Source organism: Marmota marmota, unplaced genomic scaffold, assembly GCF_001458135.2.
Source record: "Marmota marmota marmota unplaced genomic scaffold, marMar, whole genome shotgun sequence".
NCBI lineage: Eukaryota > Metazoa > Chordata > Mammalia > Rodentia > Sciuridae > Marmota > Marmota marmota.
The window spans coordinates 4,960,813-4,982,766 of record NW_025999895.1 but is presented as its reverse complement, the minus strand read 5'-3'; the positions used below and the strand labels follow the sequence as shown (position 1 = coordinate 4,982,766).

General features: G+C 50.4%; 1 protein-coding gene across 1 annotated transcript in view; it reads right to left on the bottom strand.

The window, feature by feature from the left end:
* Qrich2 (glutamine rich 2) overlaps window positions 1–19,928 on the bottom strand; it is a 29,362-nt gene extending 9,434 nt beyond the window's left edge. Inside the window, exons 1-10 of the mRNA XM_048796694.1 lie at window positions 19,164–19,928; window positions 18,920–19,006; window positions 16,974–17,084; window positions 8,652–9,693; window positions 8,433–8,471; window positions 5,880–8,282; window positions 2,672–5,743; window positions 1,982–2,067; window positions 1,453–1,550; window positions 866–980 (exon numbers count right to left, since the gene is read on the bottom strand). Coding sequence (XP_048652651.1) covers window positions 866–980; window positions 1,453–1,550; window positions 1,982–2,067; window positions 2,672–5,743; window positions 5,880–8,282; window positions 8,433–8,471; window positions 8,652–9,693; window positions 16,974–17,084; window positions 18,920–19,006; window positions 19,164–19,661 — 7,551 coding nt within the window. The 5' untranslated portion in view covers window positions 19,662–19,928. The remainder of the gene's footprint in view (window positions 1–865; window positions 981–1,452; window positions 1,551–1,981; window positions 2,068–2,671; window positions 5,744–5,879; window positions 8,283–8,432; window positions 8,472–8,651; window positions 9,694–16,973; window positions 17,085–18,919; window positions 19,007–19,163) is intronic.
* Between the last annotated feature and the right edge of the window lie 2,026 nt (window positions 19,929–21,954).

Sequence of the window (21,954 nt, the reverse complement as noted above, 5' to 3'; positions counted from 1 at the left end):
GGTATAGCCACAAAGTGAAACTGTCCTGAGTAATAAAGAGTGAAGGACTGATACGTGCTGCAACATGGATGGACCTTGAAAACACTACTCAGAAAAAGAATCCAGATGCAAAAGACCATTTATCACAAGATTTTGTTTCTATGAAATGAATGTCCAAAAGAAGACACTTCCAAAAGACAGAAAGCAGAAGAATGGTTGTCAGGGCCTGGGGCTTGTGTGTGGGGGGTCATGGGGTGTGGGAGAGAAACTGCTAACAGGATTAAAGCCTCTTTAGGCAGTGATGAAACATCTTGGAATTGGGTTGTTGTCATGGTTGCACAACTTGTGAGTTATTACAAAATACCTGGTTCACTTTATTATTATTATTATTTTGGTACTGGAACTCCAGGGTGCTCCTCCACTCTGCTACATTTTTTCAAGTTTTAAGACAGGGTCTTGCTAAGTTTCTGAGGGTCTTGCTAAACTGCTGAGACTGGCCTCCAGCCTATGACCTTCCTGCTTCAGCCTCCTGAGCCCAGGTATTAGAGGTATGTGCTACTGTGCCCGACTGTCTTGTTCACTTTAAAAGGGCAATTTTATAATATGTAAATTATATAATGAAAGAAGGACAGGGAAAGTAGATGAGTGGGAGGTGTACGGCACATCATCACCTTGCTCCAGGATGCCCGTGCCTGTGCACCTGTGGCCCAATTCGGTTTTGCATTGGGAGGAGGCTGAATCCTAGACACAGTCACCTCCCCACACATGCTAAGGGGGACCTGAAAGCTTGGTCTCTGAGCAGTGAGAAGGCAGGCCTGTCCACTGTCCATAGCCAACTCTGAGAAGGGTGCGTGGTCCCTGGAGCTGAGGAGCACCAGTTCCTCACCTGGTCCTGCAGGTAAAGTGAGGCTTCCGAGACGGAGTTCTCCATGGCAGCCTTGCCTCGTTCCTGACTCTCCCGCAGCTCAGACAGCTCCTTCTCAATGTCAGCCACGGTGACTCTGCGATATATAAGAGACCACCTAGTTCCAGGGCCAGCTCAGAGAACGGAGCCCAGTAGTACCAAGCCTGGCCACCCCGGACCCAGGGGATGAGAGGAGGCTGGCTCTGTCTAGGGAGCCCCAGGTCCTACTTCTGTTCCAGGGGCTGCCCCATGTGTTGGCCTAAGGCTTCTAGGCGGTGATACAGGGCCCTGCAAAGAGGAGCTCTGAGGAGCTTGTGCTGCATCTCCCTGGGGACAGTGTGAAGAGCCTTGTGCTCTTCTTAGACCTGCTAATGAGCTGTTTTAGGAACCTGGGGAACTTGTACCAGTTCCTTGAACTAGATCTGGCAACCTGAAGACTAGGTATGATCCAGGTCAAAGACAGCAGTCAGGTCAGAGCAGGAGGAAAAGTGAAGGCTGCCACCGCCTTCTGTCTTGGGAACACAGGACACCAGGACTGCAGTGCACAGGGTAGGGGCATCTCATCTCACCTGATGATGCCCAGCTGCAGGCTCAGCTGACTAGCCTTCAGCTCCTTCCCTGCTTCCCGGTCACTGTCACCCTCCAGGATTCTTTGTAGCTTGTTCAGCTGCAAACCCAATGGAAGGGGAAGGTCAGGTAGGCCTCCTCCCCCCTTTCCTGCATGTGATCCTGCAACCCCCACACACTCCTCTCCATTCTCTAATCTTTACCTAATGAAATCTAGGTCCTCTCTGGACATCCAGCCACCCATCTACCTCCTGGATGTAGTTGTTGGCATTGAGAATGCTAAATTCCTAGCAGCCCCTTGCAATGACCTCTGTCCCCAGAAAGTGCCAAGACTGCTTAACTCAGCTGTATCTTAATAGCTTTGAGGGTCAGGAAACAAACACAGTAACACCCAGGGTGCACTTTCTACCTGAGGGATGGCAAAGGCCCAATCAGATCTGAAAAAGGACTCTGTCACCCTCAAGCACAAAGCACAAGGGCTCTGACCCACCCCATCCAGAAGGCAAAGGAGGTTCACTCTCCCTTACATACTTGGGCTCTTTCTTGCTGAACTTCTTTGGCCAAGGTCTTTATGCTTTTCAGCTGTTCCTGCAGGTCAGGGGGTATGTTTTTTTGGACTAGGAAAAATGGAGACCTTAATGTCAAAAGGGTTAGATTCCCAGTGGGCTCCCACTCTCTTTCCAACCCCAGAGAACACTGCCTTCCCTGGTGACTGGGGCGAGGAGATGAGGAAAGAGGGAAGAGGGTTGTCTTGCACCCATAGAAACCCCGCCCACAGACCCACGACTAAAATCTTAATTACTCCCTGGAACCTAAACTTGTGATTGGACCATTTTTCCTCCTATGCTGGGGATGGAACCCAGAGCCTGGCATAAGCCAGACAAGCACTCTTCTACTTAGCGACACCCCCAGCCCTGAGCAAGTGTTAAGTTCAGGCCTCAGCATTCTCTCCCCACGCCTCCTGACACCTCCCCCAGCTGCTCTCCAGGAGGACTGACAGAGGCAGAAGAGGCACTCTTCATCCCTCCCCTAGGCTCCATCAGCCCCGCTGGCCTGCCCCAGCCTTTGCCCGACCCGTTCATTTGGACCCTGAAGGCCTGTGGAGCCCAGAAGGTCTGAGAGGGACGCTATGCCTATATGGCCAGGGGAAGGAAAGGATGCCACCGACTTAGAGTGAAAACAGTGCCCTCTCCTCCCCCACACCCCACAAGTGGTACCCACCCATCAGTGCGAGTAGGTACTCTATCTTCTCCAAGTCAGTCTGGCCAGCTTTCTCCTCATCCAGATCCTTTATTCTCTCCTTTAGCTCCACATAGAGACCGATCATCTCTCCCATCAGACGAAACGTTTCCACCGCTATGGGGAAGTTGGGGGCCAGTTTCTCCAGTGAATCATGTCGCTCACTCTGGACCTCACTCCTTTCGGAGTCTTCTTGACTCACGAAAGAGGGAACTTCTTGGACAGAGGCAGCCTGGGCAGGTCGCCCAGGTTGCTGTAAATCACTTGTTCTGCGTAGATCCAAATATTCCTGATCATGTGGACCAATACCCTCATAATCTGGGCCACCAGAGGCAGAGACAGAATATTCTCTATCTTGCTGAACTGCACTTGGGTACACCTGTTCTGGCTGATCTGGCCCAGATGATACCAAAAGCTGTTGATCTGGGGCTTGGCCCCGCTGCTCTAGGCCAGGATGCATCAAACTTTGCTGATAGGTTTCTGGTGGTACCAAACCCCTCTGGTCTATAATTGGTGATGCCAAACCTCGACTGGGTAACAGTGATGACACCTGGCCACGTGGCTTTCGGCCAGAAGGTCCCATACCAGGTGGATATGGGCGAAGTGATGTCAAACCCTGAGGATCTCTCTGGAATGTTGGAAAGCCACGAGGTTCTGTGCCTGATGCCATCAAGCCTTGCCAATCAGCACTGGGTTGTCTCAAACCACGTTGATCCATTCCAGGTTGTACCACACCATGTGGATATGCACCAGCTTGAGCCAAACCGCCAGGATATGCACCAGCTTGAGCCAAACTGCCAGGATATGCACCAGGTTGGAAAACACCAGGTAGATAAGCATCAGGTTGGACCAAACCAGGTTGAGCTAAGCCAGACATGTATGCACCAGGTTGAACTAAGCCATGTGGCCCTGTACTAGGTTGTAACAAAACACGCTGACCCATTCCAGGCTGCCCTGTACCAAGCTGGACCAAACCACGTTGATCCATACCATATGGCACAAAGCCATGCTGAACCACCCCAGGTTGCACCAAACCACGCTGACCCACGCCAGGTGGTACCAGGCCATGCTGATCCACAACAGGGGGTGCTAGAGCACCCTGACCCATGCCAGGGGGTGCTACAGCACCCTGATCTGCACCAGGGGGTGCTATAGCACCCCTATCCTCTCCAGGGGGCGCTACAGCACCCTGATCCACACCAGGTGGCACTACAGCACCCTGATCCACACCAGGAGGCACTACAGCACCCTGATCCACGCCAGGTGTCACCAAGCCACGCTGACCAACACCAGGTGGTACTACCACACGTTGATCCACACCAGGTGGGACCAAGCCATGCTGATCCACACCAGATAGTACTACAGCACATTGATCCATGCCAGGGGGTACCAAGCCACGTTGATCCATGCCAGATAGTACTAAAGCACCCTGATCCATGCCAGGGGGCACCATGCCACGCTGATCCACACCAGGTGGTAGTAATACAGCACGCTGATCCACACTAGGTGGTAATATACCATGCTGATCTATGCCAGGGGGCACCCACCCCCGTGGATACATGCCAGGAGGTACTACAGCATGTTGATCTATGCCACGTGGCACCAACGCATGCTGATCCATGCCACGTGGCACCAAACCACGCTGATCCATGCCAGGGGGCACCAACCCACGTGGATACATGCCAGGTGGTACTACAGAACGCTGATCCACACCACGTGGAACCAAGCGATGTTGATCCACACCAGGAGGCACCAACCCACGCTGATCCATGCCAGGGGGCACCAACACATGCTGATCCACGCCAGGAGGCACTAACCCACGCTGATCCATGCCACGTGGCACCAAGCCACGCCGATCTATTCCAGGTGGTACTCCAGCAAGCTGGTCCATGCCAGGTGGCACCAAGCCTGGCTGATCTATACCAGGTGGTTCTACAGCACGCTGATCCATGCCAGGGAGTGCCAACCCATGCTGAACCACATCAGGTGGCACCAAGCCATGCTGATCCACACCAGGTGGTACTACAGCACGCTGATCCATGACAGGAGGCACCAAACCATGCCGATCCACACCAGGTGGCACCAAGCCACGCTGATCCACACTGGGTGGCACCAAGCCACGCTGACTCACACCAGGTGGAACTATAGCACGCTTTTCCACGCCACGAGGCACGAAGCCACGCTGATCCACACCAGGTGCCACCAAGCCACGCTGATCCACACCTGGTGGTACCACAGCACACTGAGCCATCCCAGAGGGCACCAACCCACGCTGATCCACACCAGGTGGCACCAAGCCACGCTGATCCACACCAGGTGGTACTACAGTATGCTGATCCATGCCAGGGGGTGCCAACCCATGCTGATCCACATCAGGTGGCACCAAGCCATGCTGATCCACATCAGGTGGTACCAAGCCACGCTGATCCACGCCAAGTGGCACCAAGCCACGCTGATCCATACCAGGTTGTACTACAGCACACTTTTCCATGCCAGGGGGCACAAAGCCACGCTGATCCACACCAGACGGCACCAAACCACGCTGATCCACATCAGTTGGCGCTACAGCACGTGGATCCACGCCAGGGGGCAACAAGCCATGCTGATCCAATACAGGTGGCGCCAAGCCACGCTGATAGACACCTGGTGGCGCTACAGCACGCTGATCCACCCCAGTGGGCAACAACCCATGCTGATCCACGCCAGGTGGCACCAAGCCACGCTGATCCACACCTGTTGGCACTAGAGCACGCTGATCCACACCACTCAGCACCAACCCACGCTGATCCATGCCAGGTAGCACCAAGCCACGCTGATCTACACCTGGTGGCGCTACAGCATGCTGATCTACACCAGGGGGCACCAACCCACGCTGATCCACGCCAGGTAACAAGCCACGCTGATCCACACCTGCTGGTGCTACAGCATGCTGATCCATGCCAGGTGGCACCAAGCCACGCTGATCCACACCTGTTGGTGCTACAGCATGCTGATCCACACCTGTTGGCGCTACAGCATGCTGATCCACGCCACTGGGCACCAACCCACGTTGATCTACACCAGGTGGCACCAAGCCACGCAGAATCACACCTGGTGGCGCTACAGCATGCTGATCCATGCTAGTGGGCACCAANATCCACACCTGGTGGCGCTACAGCACGTTGATCCATGCCAGGAGGAACCAACCCACGCTGATCCACACCAGGTGTTACAAAGCCATGCTGATCCACACCTGGTGGTGCTGCAGCACGCTGATCCACGCCAGGGGGCACTAATCCACGCTGATCCACACCACGTGACACCAAGCCACGCTGATCCACACCTGGTGGCACTACGGCATGCTGATCCACTCCAGGGGGCACCAACCCACGCTGATCCACACCCAGTGGCACTATAGCATGCTGCTCCATGCCACGGGGCACCAAGCCACGCTGATCCTCTCCAGTTAGCATCAAGCCACGCTGATCCATACCAGATAGTACCAAGCCATGCTGATCCACACCTGGTGGCGCTATAGTACGCTTATCCACACCAGTTGGTACCAAGCCATGCTGATCCACACCCGATGGTACTACAGCATGCTGATCCATTCCAGGGGGCACTAATCCACGCTGATCCACACCAGGTGGCCTGAAACCACGCTGACCCACACCCGGTGGTACTACAGCACGCTGATCCATGCCAGGGGGCACCAAGCCACACTGATCCACACCTGGAGGTACTACAGCACGCCGATCCATGCCACGTGGCACTGAGCCACGCTGATCCACGCCACGTGGCACCAAGCCACGCTGATCCATGCCAGGGGACACCAACCCATGCTGATCCATACCACGTGACACAAAACCATACTGATCCATGCCAGGGTACACTAACCCATGCTGATCCACGCCAGGTGGTACTATAGCACCCTGATCCAGGCCAGAGGGCATCGTGGCATGCTGATCCATGCCAGGGGGCTCTAAGCCACGTTGATCCATGCCAGTTGTTACTATAGCACCCTGATCCATGCCAGGGGACATCAAACCACGCTCATCCACACCAGCTGGCACCAGGCCATGTTGATCTTTGTCAGGAGATACTACTACAGTACCCTGATCCACACTGGGTGGTACTACAGCACCCTGATCCACACCAGGTGGCACAAAGCCATGCTGATCCATGCCAGGTGGTGCCATGCCATGCTGATACATGCCAGGTGGTACAGCAGCACCCTGATCCACACCAGGTGGCACCATGCCATGCTGATACACACCAGGGGGCACCATGCCACGCTGATGCATGCCAGGGGGCACCATGCCATGCTGATACACGCTAGGTGACACCAAGCCAGGCTGATCCATACCAGGTGGTACTGCTATAGTACCCTGATCCACACCGGGTGGCACAAAGCCACGCTGATCCATGCTAGGTGGCACCATGCCACGCTGATACACACCAGGGGGCACCATGCCACGCTGATCCATGCCGGGGGGCACCATGCCACGCTGATACATTCCTGGTGGCACCATGCCACGCTGATACATGCTAGGTGACACCAAGCCAGGCTGATCCACACCGGGTGGCACAAAGCCACGCTGATCCATGCCAGGTGGCACCATGCCATGCTGATACACACCAGGGGGCACCATGTCATGTTGATCCACACCAGGTGACAGCAAGCCAGGCTGTTTCACGCCAGGTGCCATTAAGCCACGCTGATCCACACCAGGTGGCACCAAGCCAGGCTGACCCATGCTGGGTGGCACCAAACCAGGCTGATTCACACCCGGTAGAACCATGCCATGCTCATTCATGCGGGGTGGCACCAAGCCACGCTGATCTATGCCATGTGGCACCATGCCACGCTGATCCACACCAGGTGGCACCATGCCACGCTGATCCACACCAGGTGGCACCATGCCAGGCTGGTCCATGCCGGGTGGTACCATGCTAGGCTTACCCAGGGTGGTTGACACTATGCCAGGCTTACCCAAGGCGGGTGGCACCATGCCAGGCTTACCCATCTCACGTGGCACCGTGCCACACTGATCCACACTGGGTGGCACCAAGCCAGGCTTATCCACGGCAGGTGGCACTATACCACGCTGATCCTTGGCAGGTGTCACCAAGCCAGGCTGACCCATGCCAGGCTGATCCATGTCAGATGGCACCATGCCAGGCTGATCCACACTGGGTGGCACCACGCCAAGCTGATCCATGCCAGGCTTATCCATGCTGGGTGGCACCATGCCAGGCTTACCCACACCATGTGGCACCGTGCCACGCTGAACCACACTGGGTGGCACCAAGCCAGGCTTTTCCATGGCGGGTGGCACTATACCATGCTGATCCTTGGCAGGTGGCACCAAGCCAGGCTGATCCGCACCTGGTGGCACTATGCTAGGCTGATCCACACTGGATGGCACCAAGCCACGCTGACCCATGCCACCTGGCACCAGGCCACGTGGACCCATGCGGGGTGGCAGCATGCCATGATGACCCATATCAGGTGGCACCACGCCTCGCTGACTCATCCCAGGTTGCACCAAATCATGCTGAACTGTATCAGGTGATATCAAACCATGCTGATCCACTCCTGGCTGCACCAAACCTTGCAGATCTATGCCAGGCTGGGCCAAACCATGCTGACCTATATCGGGTTGGACCAAATGATATGGCTCTGCAGCAGGCTGCACCAACCCAGGTGGAAATGCACCAGGCTGCACCCAATCACTAGGCAGTTCCCCTAGTTGTGCCAGACCATACTGATCTACTCCAGGATGGACTAACCCACGCTGATCTCTGGCACGTTGCACTTCACCACGTTGATCTGTACCAGGTGGCACCACATCAAGCTGACCTGCACCAGGTGGCACCAGATCATGTGGATATACACCAGGTTGCACAAAGCCAGGCTGAGCTGTTCCAGGAGGTGCCAAACCAGGCCTATGTGGACCAGGCCGGACCAAATCACGCCGACCTATGCCAAGTTGCACCAAACCTTGTTGGTCTATCCCAGGTGGTACCAAACCACCCTGATCTGCACGAGGCTGCACCAGACCACGCTGCCCTGAATCAGTTTGCACAAAGCCAGGATGAACCATTCCAGGCTGCACCAAGCCAGGTTGATCTCTCCCAGGCTGGATAAAATCATACTGCTCGGTGCCAGGTTGTATGAAGCCAGGTGCTTCCAAAGTGGGCTGTAGCAAACCTTGTTGATCTCTACCAACTTGCATCAAACCAGGTGATATCAAATCATACTGAACTGTGAGAGGTAGAAGCAATCCTTGTTGATCTATTCCAGGCAGTACCAGTTGTTGCTGACCCATGCCAGCGGCTATCAGTCCTTGCTGATCCATGCCAAGTAGTCCCATATCACGCTCATGTATGCCGGCCTGTTCCATACTGAGTTGATCTGTGCCAGGAAGTATCATGCCATACCGATAGGCCATATCAACTTGGTCTATACCAGGTAGTTCCAATCTTTGTTGATCTCTGCCAGGTACTAAAGGTGGCACAACACCATGCTGATCCATGCCAAATTGTACCAAGCCCTGATAGTATATTTCAGGTGGTGGCTCACCAAGCTGACTCTCACGAAGCGGCACCACACCATGTGGATAAGTGCTAGCATATGGCAACACTGTGCCAGGTAGTCCCATGCTTTGCTGATCTGGCCTTGCATAGACTTCGTCTTGGCTGACACGTGCCCCACAGCGCTGATCTGGAAATGCATAATGCCGATCTCTGGCTGAGGGTAAGTCCTGTTGCGATGGGCCAGGGCGTGCATCTCGTTCATCTCTTCTTGGACGTGTTGAGGTCTCTCTACCTCTGCGGCGCTCTGGCTCTGCTTTTAACTGGGATGTAGCTTGGCGGGGTTTTGACATGCCAGCTTCATCACGGGCCCTTGCAAGGAATCTAGTAGTAGAGGGACCCCTGCTTCGTTCCCTGAGGGCAGCATCTTCAGAGGGGTATCCACTGGATTCTGATGACTGATCTAGGCCACCAGTGGAATCCCGAACCTGGTCAGAACTTGGATGCTTCACAGAGGCTAGACTAGGAGCCCGATCACTCAATGTTAAAGCAGATGGCCCCCTGTGCTTAGGAAGTCCCATTTGGCCTAAGCCCTAGAAGAAGAAAGTCAATAACTTCAAGTCAAAAATACTGCAAGAGTCAAAAGGAAGGAGATCTGGGATATCTAACTCTGGTGACTTAAAGCCCTTAATGAGAAAAACTATCTATGTGGTCCTAAAAGCTAAGTTGGACATAAAGACTTTAACATTCTTTTTTTAAAATTTTATTTATTTTACTTGTTGACAAACCTTTAATTTTTATTTATATATGGTGCTGAGAATCGAACCCAGTGCCTCACACATTCAAGGCAAGTGCTCTACCACTGAGCCACAGCCATAGCCCCAAGACTTTAACATTCTTAAAGGTCATCAGGTTTTTGAGACTGCACCTGTGTAAATGGCATCTTAACATGCAATTTTCTTCATAAAAGATGGGAAACTACAAATACAAGTGATCCTCCAGGCTCTCACTGAGTCACAAATAAAGGATGGAAGTCACTTGTTAAATTTAAAATCTAAAGTCTGCCCAATTATTGGCCCATTGCTGATGGTAGAGGCGCACACTGGAGATGAGCAAACCAAATTGTAAAGGATCCAAGCCTCGGGTTGGAACTCCACAGAAAGGGATTTTCTCTATGGACTGTCACACAGAATGCCAGGAGGTATGTACAAAACGGAGCCTGCAGCCCTGCTCATGGGATAGATTATCCATACTTGGGGCAGACCCAGGTGGTGAAATACTATGAACCCACTCAAAATTAATGATGGAATATTTCCATTTTTAGCCAAGAGGGAGTAACAGAGACTGAATTTACCCTCTCATCTGTTAACAGCCAAAACTAAAACATCGAAAAGTAATAACTATGAAATAGTGGTTTTCAAACAAGGGTAACAGGTAATGAAGAAATAGAAAATTCCTGAAAGGAATTTTCACACAAATTGGAATTCCTGAAGGAGAAGAGGGAGACGGAAGAGGGAAAAAAAAGATTTGAAGAATGGTTCAAAACTTCCCAAACTTGATGAAAACTATAAACCCAGAGATACAAGAAGCTCAATGTACTCAAGCACAGAAGACCATGACATGCCATGGCACACCAAAGCAGTGATGTAGAGGTAATCTTAAAACAGCAGAGAAAAGGAGGTGTACGCTGCAGAACCAAGCAGAGTGTGGTGGAGTGCTCACTGGGAAGAGGGCTGCAAGGAGGCAGCAGGTGACACCCCCATGGGAAATAAAAGCTGTCCACAGGCTGGGACACCATGGCACACACTGTAATCCCAGTGACTCAGGAGGCTGAGGCAGGAGGAGTTTGAGGCCAGCTTCAAAAACTTAGCAAGATCCTGTCTCAAAATAAAAAATGAAAAGGGCTGAGGGTATGGCTCAGTGGTAAGGCACCCCTGGGTTCCATCCCCAGCACCAAAAGAAAAACAAGGAGGGGGGATGCATTATAGTAGCCAAAAAAAGTGGCTATACTAATATCAGACAAAATAGGCTTTAAGACAAATTTATTACTAGAGACAAAGAAATGTACATTACAAGGCTTTGATCCCCAGTACCACACACAAAAAATGTATTCTATAAACCTAAAGTTACAGCTAGTCAGACAACAAAGAAGGTAAAATGGAATGAAAAATACTCAGTTCAAAAGGGGCAGAAAAGAGGAACAAAGAAACAAATGGATCAAAAAAATCTTTTAAAAACCACTTGTTATAAAAAAATGAAATCATAATATTAATATTAGACAAAACTGATTTCAAAGCTAAGACTATTATTAGTATTAGAAGGTAATTACTGGGGCTGGAGTTGTGGCTTAGTGGTAGAACACTTGTGTGCGAGGCCCTGGGTTCAATCCCCAGCACCATATAAAAATAAACAAAATAAAGGCATTGTGTCCAACTATAACTAAAAAATAAATTTTTTAAAAAAGAAGAAGGTGGGCGAGAGGGCTGTAGTTCAGTGGTAGAGCAGGTGCTTATTAGCATGCTTGGCCCTGGATTCCATCCCCAGCACCGAAAAAAAAAAAAAAAGCAATTCCTTAATATAAAGAGATCAATCCATCAAAAAGACATCTGGGCAGGGCGTAGTGGCACACACCTGTAATCCCAGTGGCTTGGGAGGTGGAGGCAGGAGGATTGCAAGTTCGAAGCCAGCCTCAGCAATTTAATGAGGCGCTAAGCAACTCAGACCCTAGCTCAGTGGTCGAGTGCTCCTGAATTCAATCCCCTGTACTCCCCCGCACCCCCCAAGAAAGACATTTGTTCTAAATGTTTGTGCACCTAATAGAGCCACCAATTACAGGAGGTGGTGGATGAAGCCCCAGTCAGGGATTTCAATACCCCTGGTTAGAAGTAGGTGGAAAGTCGGGTAAGAACACTGCATGTTTCGTAGGGTTACCATAGCAAAGTCCCATAACCTTTAATAGTAGAAATTTCTTGTCTCGAAGTTCTAGAATCTAAAAGTCTGAAATGCAATAATGAGCAGGACTAGTTCCATCTGAGGCTGTGAGGGAGGTCTCCTCTTCTCTCCCAGTGCCTTATAGCCTCCAGCCTTTCTTTCTCTTATCATCACATCATCTTCCCTTGGTACATGACTGTTCTATCCAGATCTCCCCTTTTATAAAGACATAGTCATATTGGGTTAGGGTCCACCGTAATGTCTTCATCTGAACTTCATCATCTGCAAAGCTCCTATTTCCAAATATGGCCATGTTTGCAGGTCCTGGGATGTAGGATCTCAAGATTTGTTTTGAAAGGACAGTTTAACTCTAATATATATAAAAGACTTAAATAACACCATCAACCTGTTTGATCTGATTGACATTTGTAGAATATTTCACCCCAAACAGCAGAAGATATATTTCTCCTTAAGTTCACATAAAATGGTCACCAAGGTAGATAATAACTTTAAAACATTTCAAGTGCATAAATCAGAAACCAGTGACAGAAATATCCTTGGAAAATCCTCAAATATTTAGAAAAAAATGCAGATTTCCAAATATACCATGGATTAAAGAAGAAGTGAAAGGGGGTGTAGAAAATACCTAAAAGGCCTTAGAAAGGCTACAAACCAATCACTGCAAATAAAGCAGAAAGGAAATGGCAGCATGGAAAGACTTTCAAAAGTAAACCTTTCAGAGACACCCAACACATTACCAGTGTCAGAAAAACACTCCAGAAGCAGGTGTGGCAGACTGTGTCCAGGTTTTCATCCAAATTTCAGAAACAAAAATAGCAGGAAAATGGCAGCAAAAAATTCAGGTACACTGTATATACTGCCTCTGGAGGATAAGGTATGTATGAGTATCCTACAGCTGCTGTAACAAAGGACCCCCAAACTTGGTGGCTTAAAACAACATAAAAATGTTATCATTCTGGGGGTCAGAAGTCCAACTTGACTAGCAAAAGTCAAGGTGCCGATCAATAGGGCTGGTTCCTTCCAGAGGCTCCAGGGGAAAATCCTCTTTCAGCTTCTAACAGTTGCCAGTGGTCCTTGGCTTTGGCCATATCACCTTCTCTCCTATAGGGCTATCTCCTTCTGCTTCCTTCTTATAAGGACCCTGGTGATGATATCACTGGACTCCCTTCATGACCAGGAGAATCTCCTACCCTCAACACCTTTCCCTTCACCACATCTGCAAAGTCCCTTTGCCATGGCAGGTGGCATGTCCAGGTTCTGTGGATTATGACAGACATCCTTGGAGCTATTAGTCAGCCGCCCCACATCCAGTGACTAAAACCAAAGTCATGGTTCTATAGAACACTTTGAAATCCTGGAAAAATGGGTGCAACAGCTGCAGAGATTGGGGGGGAGGGGAATGAGGTCCTAGAAGAGCTGGTTCAGTTCTTATTAAGGGCATCAGATGAGACCATTTCATTTCTGAGGACACTGGGGGCAAGTGCTGATGACCGAATGCAGACTACTCTTTGAGACTTGTCCTTTAAGTATCCAAATGAACAATCAACACCTGTACAGGCTCTTCCCAGAAAGGAATCCTGGAGACCAGAAACACCTTCTGCTGTTCAGTCCCTTCCCCTGGCACTCCACGTCAAGGATGCAGAGTCAGAGACAGCAGGCACCCTCCACCTAGAACATTAATGCTGTCTGTCTCACCTTCTAACCCAGGCTCATCTCTCCCTGCCATCTCTGTTCCACTAAGTCTATGATGGTAATATTTTTTAAAGCACCATTATTTTAGGTACCAACAGGAAAGAGAAAACAGTTCCAATTAATGATGAAATGCCACCAACTCTTAAGACACATCCTGGTTCCACCAATGTTCATCTTAGAGTCGGTGGGTGTAGTGTGGTCTGAACCGAGATACATTTCTACAGAGCCCTCTTTCTCTGTTCACCTATTAGGCTGGGGGCTCCTGAGCAATTAGGATGTGTGATGCTCCCCAAGCCTAAATGTGTCTAGCCGTCCCTCCCACACTGGGGCTGCATCCTGACTGTTTTAACAAAGACTCCAGCCCCGACAACCTGCTATTTCCGTGACCGCAGTACAATACAAAATTCTTATTTCTGTTCTCCTGGGAGGTGCCATGACATCAGATGTATTCATTTTGCCCAGTTAAGATTAAGTTAATTTTATGAAGCACCTTTCTGAATTCCTCCACTGGGCTTTGGGTCCCAAAGCCGGAGATATCCAAATGTTGATCCCAACCCAGCAGGTGGACAGAGAAGAATGGACTTAGGATAAATACAATTGACTCGAAACATCGGTCCAAAGTAAACATTTCCTCACCTAATTCCCTGCTTCAGGAATCACACTTCCAACTACACCCATTTATAAGCTCCCAAATCCTCAATATTCTCAAAATACATAATAGGTGGTTTTACTCAAGATCTTGACTCTGTTAACGTGGAAATATTACTTTACAATCTAGTAGCTCATATCTGGCAAGTCCTGGAAGGCAAAGTCCCACCCAGCCCCAGTGCCCACCTTTGTCTGTCCTGCCTTCCAGTTTTTGCCTTCAAGCACCTGGGAAATTTGGACTTTGGATTTCTCAAGATGATTAGAAAGAACAATGTCATTTCTGGCCATTTTAAACTTGTCCATGGTGTTAAACTGTGGCCTTGTCCTTCACAGAGGCTGTGAACATGACTCCCTGTTTTTGCTTTCTGCTTTATTCAGCCTGTCAGGCCACCAGAGCTTCATAGACAAGACGTCCTTACCTCGGGCATACCATTTCTGCAAGGAAGCACTTGGCTCCAGGTCGTTGGACCTAGTAAAAGGGTGGCTGGAAGATGATCAACAATTATGACCCCTCCCTCAGGACTGAGCTCACTGTCATCTGGATTTATTGTCTTGGTTACAGGAAACTGAAGAAGCTTGGTCTCATCTTAAAAACAGGTTGTTTTATTTGGTTTTGTGGTGCTGGGTCACATCCAGGGCCTTGCATATGCCAGGCAAGGGCTCTGCACTGACTATACGTTCAGACCTTTATTAAGCAGGTATCGACTATGCTCTGGGGTTGGATTTTCCTAGTTTCAATAAGATTTTTTTTTTTTTTTTTTTGTCACTGGGTATTGAAACTGCGACACTGAAGCACTAGGATCTCACTAAATTGCTTAGGTCCTCACTAAATTGCTGAGGCTGGCCTCAAAATTGTGATCCTTCTGCCTTGGCCTCCCAAGTTGCTGGGATTACAGGTGTGCACCACCACACCCAGCCCAGTAACTCTTATTCTTTCTTATCATGAAGAAAAAAGTAGGAAGTGGAGGAGGAGCATCACCTTATCATCACCATCATCCTGTGGTACACGAAGTCATGAAGAACTGCCCAGCTGCCATTACAATATATTCTTGGCTGGGTACAGTGGGACATGCCTGTGATCCCAGCAACTCAAGATGCTGAGGCAGGAGGATCACAAGTTCAAGCCTCAGCAATTTAGTGAGACTCTGTCTCAAAAAAAGGGGTGGGGAGTGGTATTGGAGATGTGGATCAGTGGTTAAGTGCCCTTAGGTTCAATCAGTAGTAACAAAACAAAAGACAAAAATGGATGTTTCCTTGTCTCTGAAAAAGTAAAAATCTCTGAAGGTGTATAATTATGTTTAAGTCTTGGGGGTGACCTCTGCTGTTACCCTGAGGAAATGTGTTGCTTGCTAAAGCAACATGGTAGTGGTACCCGTGTGATAAAGCTTCAACTTTATTTCTTTGTGGTACTGGGGATTGAGCCCAGGGGCTCTACTACTGGGCTACATTTCTGGTCCTTTTTAAATTTTTGAGACAGTTTCTTTAAAGTAAAAAAATTTTTAAAAAGCCACCTTTTTCCAAGGAACTCCATTTACTTTTGGTGCTGGGGATAAAACCCAGGACCTCATGCATACCAGGAAACTGCTCCACAACAGAGCCACATTCTCAGCTCCCTCTGGCAACTCTTTCTGAAGCTGTTTCCTCTTTGGATGGGCAAGGAACTCAGAAAACAGTCTTGGAGATTGGCAGGATGCCTGGGGCATCCAGATGGTATTTGGTATTCCCTAGGTGGCCACTGGGAGACGCCAAAAGGCTCCTGCTTCACTCACTTCTGTGGGTACCTCAGGGGATCTGGTTTGAGGAGACCACTTGCAGAGTTGGGGGACAGAGAGCATGGAGACCAAAGGAGTAGCTGATCCTGGTCTGCGGGGGCTGTTTGAAAATATCCAGGTGAAGAAAGGTTGAGGGTTTGAAAATGATTTGGTCTTCCCGTGCATAGAACCAGAACAGATGGCCACATGCCCATATGCAGAAGTCACCATCAGCAAGGGGCCTCCTGCAAGGGTATTATTTCCAGGGTTGGTCACCCTGTTCCATGAACAGTGAAGGGACTTGTGCATTTCAGGACAGCTCAAAAAACTACAAAAGCTATGAAAACAATCAGGTGGATACTGTTTCCACCTAACCCATTGGCAAAGTTCCAAACATCGAGGACTGACACATGGGGTGGGGGTGTCATGAAATAAGTTCTCTCCTATGCCGCTTGTGGGAATCTAGGCTGGAACAACACCCATGGAAGACAATCTGGCAATAGCCAGCCAAACTCAAAGGCACATTTCCATTTCTAGGAATTTACGCTCTTCACACATATGTCACCTGGGAGCACTCCTTATAAAATTGGGGAAAATATTTGTCTATAATATGGAACTTGTGAAATAAAGGATAGACATGCACACGGCAGAGTCCCATTCTTGGTACAAAGAGAGATTCTGGGAAGCCACACCCAAGACCACCACCAGGGACCCCAGTTTTTCACCATTTGTGAGCCTTTCCAGCCGTCAGCGATGGCTTGCTCCAGCTCTTCCCAGGTGACCATGGTGGCGGCTTCTGCACCAGGAACGGAACCCAGTGTCCAGTTTATTTGTTCCTGACAATAACAACAGTACACTTACACACATTACCCCAGGTTTAATCGTAGGACGGACTGCTTAGGAACAGGATGTGTGGGGTTCATCCACAGCCCTAGCCCCAGGAAGAATTCACCATCCTTCAAGTGACCAACCAGTCTTGGGCAGCCAGTTCTTTGTCCCTTGTGAGTTCCCAATTGATGGTCAGGGATGGAAAGGATTTCCCCCTCAATCCAGGGGCACCACCCTGCTCTGGGGGAGTGGGGCCCAGTCCTAGAGTGAAGACAGGCTGAGGACAGCCCCCCAGCCCAGAGAGCCTTTTCCCCAGAGCTCGCTCATATTACCAGGACTTCATCTTGATCTTTGATTTGCTTCTCAAGGTCTTCAATTCGGTGGAGGACTTCCTGGAGATAGAGTTCAGAGAAGGAGCACCCCTGAACTGCTGGCATCCCTATGTGTGTGCACACACATGCACACACAGACACACTCACACACACTCACAGTGACTCGGAATGAGGGAAAAGAGGGAAGGAGGTGTGTGTGGCTCTTAGGACAAAAGAGGGTTTCTAGTTTCTACCTGATTTTTTGCCTGGTCAGTAAGGCCAAGCTTCCAGGTCTTTCCCCAACCAACAGAGGAAGGGAAGTAGACAGCACTGAGGGTGGTACTGTGAGACATCATGCCAAGAGTTAGTGCCAGTGCAGGGGAGGGAACCATTGATCCTGGTTCATCTCATGCGACCCTCTATCAAAGCCTTCCAGCACTGCAGCAAGAGGTCCACCTTGCCTCACAAGGAGCAAGGACCAGAAACCTCGGCGGCGTATGCTGGCTGAGAAGAATCCTCAAGAGAATCCAAGCCAACTGCTAAAGCGTAAGTTGCACCATATAACTCGTGCCACCTCCAGGATCAAAACAAAAAGAAACAAACACACTGGATTTGAAAGTTTAAAAAGCAGAGAGAGAGGAAGGAGGGGAGGGAAAGGGGAAATAATGGGGAAATTGGCCAAATTATATTGTTACATTGTGTGCATGTATGAGTATATAACAGCAAACCCCATTATGTACAACCATAATGTACCAATCAAAAATGTGAAAGAAGAGCAGATAGTTCTTAAAGCAAAGATGAGTGTGCTGGGCTCCCCGGGCGGGTGCTGGTGTGTAGGATGGCAGCAATGCCAGGCAGCCCTGGGGGCTTGGCTTCCTCCAGCCTTTCTGGCCTTCCCATTTCTCTTCCAGTCTCCCCCAGGCTTTCTTCCTAACTGCTCCTCCTTCTCTCCAGGTCCACTATCCACAACCTGACACATGCCTTGAAATAAGAGCATGTATCTGTTATCACCTTTGTCGGAATTGCTGGGTGTTTCCTACCGTGCATCAGATATAGGCTATGCTGAAGCATTTACGTATACTTCACCCTCCAGAAACCTGGAAGTCCAGCTGAAACTGATCCCACATGCTGCAGCTCCTGTCTGTAACCAAGACATTGTTGTCTAATTCCTCCTCCCACCTCCCCTTCTGTGCACTGGCCTTTGGTCTTCAATGCCTGCCACCTGATTATTTAATATCAATTAATTTAGCAATACTGGGGATGGAACCCAGGGACGTTCTGTCTCACTAAATTGTTCAGCTGGCTTTGAACTGCCTCAGCCTCCCGAGTTACTGGGATTACATGTGTGCACCATGGTTCTTTATTCAAGGGAAATAGGCTCTAAGAATAGTTGAGATGTTGTCCCTGCTGGGTCAGTCCAGAGACTGTGGGTGCCTGATAAAGGGTGGGTGGTCTCCGGAAACAAGGCTAAGGGAGGAAGAACTGGGGAAGAGGCCACTCTGCTCTAAGGTGTAGTCCCCAAGCACATTCACCTGAGGCCTAAACTCCGGAGACACCATTTTGTAGGCTTCTTTCAGGTTCTTCACATCTTCCACCACATCCTGGAGCACGCGCATGACCTGCAAGGAAGAGCATGGGCCTGGTGGGACCAAGCTGCACCCAGGCCTGGTGACCCTGGATTGGCCCTCTCCCTCTCTGTGGCAGCTCAGGGGCTTAGCTCCCACAGGCTGAGGGCAGTCTGGAGGGACAGAGGGTCTGCAACCTCTGCACACTGACCTTGGGGGTGCTGCCTCCCACGGTGTCCTTCAGGACCTTCCCAGACCTTATCTGAGCTGTGTCCAAGGTTGGCATGTCCATCTCCTCCAGCCACTCTGGGATGGCCAACTGTTGTGCGCTGACCTTGGAAGTGATGAACTGCAAGTGGGTGGTGATGTCCTCCACCCTGCCGTCCATGGTCTTGAGCTGCTTGGTGAGGTCCTGCACCTGGTTCTCCAGTGCCAGGGAGAAGGACCTGCTCATACCTCTGCGTTTCTCTTTGGACCCGGGAGGGAACTGAGTGCCAAAGGAGCCCCGGAGGGACTCAAGTGAGCGGCCTGCCTCCGGGGACAAGGTCTGGAGGTCGATAAGAGTCTCTAGGATGCCGAGGTTCTTGAGTATGGCCAAGATGAGCGTGTGCAGGACGGTGAAGTTGACCGCGCCCACCTCCGGGGTGCCGATGGCCAGGTCGGCCAACTCCCGGAGGGAGACCTTGGTCGCTGGAATTGCAGGCGGCATCGTGCGTCCTAACGGGAGCGGGGCGCGGGTACGTGGGTGTGGGCGACCTGAGTCCCCTCACTGCTCGCCTCGCCTCCAGGGACTTTTCGGTCCTACAAGGTGCCTGGGCCGCCCCCGCAGTCAAAGGTGCGCACCTGGCCTCCCACAGTCCGCGCCCCACCGCCTCTGGGCGGGGTGAGGCCGGCGGCCCTCCAGGTCGGGTCTCGGCCTCCAAGCTCCAGCCCGCTCGGCTCTCTCGCTTGGCCCAGGCCAGCGGCGGCCGTTAGGAACGCGGGGCGCCTGGTTCTCCGCGGCCCCACCCCCCCTCCACGCGCCGGAGGGTTCCGTGTAAGAACAGGCCCGACGAGTCTGGGGGGGGCGCTGCTCAGACTCCCCCAAGCCCAAGGGGGAGCCCACAGGAAGGCAGCATTCGCACACCCCAAACACCACTATTTTTTATTCCCAGTAAGTGCTCCGAGGAAAGGTGCGTGGGCGGCGCCAAGCCATGTGTATGACACCAAGTCTGGGGACGGGGTGTGGGGTGGCCTAAGGCTCAATTAGGCTCTGTCCATCCCCCTAACCTAGAAAAGCCCCCCACTTGTTCTTGAGGGATCGTTAAAACCCGAAAGATTTAAAGGGAATAGTAGCACCACGCTTTGTACCACCAATCGCCGTTCCACCGCACAGGGTAGGGCCACAGGATGCAATCCGAGCTTTGGCCCTGTGGGGGCAGTTCCATTTTGTGAAACCAAAAGGCGACCTGGAAATTACCCACTGCTAAGGCGGTTCCAGTTATCCGCCAGGTGGCAGACTTTCTCTGCCGCTTAACATCTCAAGACAAGCTTCATCTGGTCAAGTGCCAGCACCACAAGTTCATTAGGACCAGGCAAATCTGATGCAAATCCCATGCCAGTTTCTTCCAGAAGACAAGATTTTACCTGCAGTAAGGCTAAAGGAAGCCTATGGCAGTGTGTACACCACATCCTTCAACCGTACCAACTCAAATTTGCAGTTAGTCTGGGTTGACAGTTTTTGAACAATTTCAGCACCCCCATGTTCCCAGTATCTAGCGAACAGCCCAGCCCCCAATGGTTGACAAACCTAAGAATCTCTTTGTAATCTTTTGTACATTTACAATGTTACCTTGAAAACTTAAGGCCAGATCACAAAGTTAAAGCCTTAGGAACAAGTGTGGGCTGCACCGGGGGTTGTGGTGCACAGTGGGACCGGTAGGTCCACATGCTTATCGGCAACTTCAGGAATTTTCCAGAATGTTAACAGATACAATTACACTAGCTATAATCAGAATTGAAGTGTCCTCAAAAGCTCACTGTTAAGCCCCTGAGGCTTAGTATCTTTTTTCTCTCTAGTGGTAGGGATTGAACCTGAACTCTCCTACATGTCAGGCAAGTGCTCTACCACAAGCTACACCTCTACTCTCAGTATCTTGCTAAGGCACATTAAAACTAACAGTCGAGCAAGATGGTGCATGCCTGTAATCCCAGCTGCTTGGGAGGCTGAGACAAGAGGATTGCAAGTTCAAAGCCAGCCTCAGCAAAAGTGAGGGCACTAAGCAACTCAGTGAGACCCTGTCTCTAAATAAAATACAAAATAGGGCTGATGTGGCTCAATGGTTAAGTGCCCCCCAGGTTCAATCCCTAGTACCCAAAACAAAACAACAATAAAACCTGACTAACACACACATACCAAGGGTCAGAGTAGCATTTTCTAGTTCTAGAAACTATGATCTATTTTACTAATTACCTTTGCTAAATAAGTAGATTTGGAAATCTCTACCATTGGATACAGGGAAAGAAAAAAATGTTAACTAGAGATAGAAGTGGAATTTGACTCAAAAAGGACCTTAGTTTTTAACCCCAAGTCTCCTGTTTCACAATTGAAGGCAGAGGCCCGGAAGGGGCCATCATCTGCCTACCCTTGACTAGTAAGAGCCAGGTTTCCCCCCAGCAGCCCACTGGCTCTTCCCTACCTCCATGCTAATTACTTTAATGACTGTCCTTTGCTCAAAAGAAGGGAACTTATTTGTGCTTAAAAAAGTAAATGTGGGTTGGGGACTTTGTCATTAGGAAAGGGATAAAGTCAAGGAAACTTTCCTGCAGAGAAATACAATTGTACAAATAAAAGAATCTTCCCTGAGGCCTCACAGAGCCAATTAGCAATTCCAGCTCATTTCCCAGCCATGTCCTCCTTCCTGTGACAAGGTCCTGGGCTGGAGCAGCTTGAAGGCATGACAAACTGTAGGAGCTTGCAATGAGGCCTCCTGACAAAGGTGACAGGAACTTGGAGTAGTGAT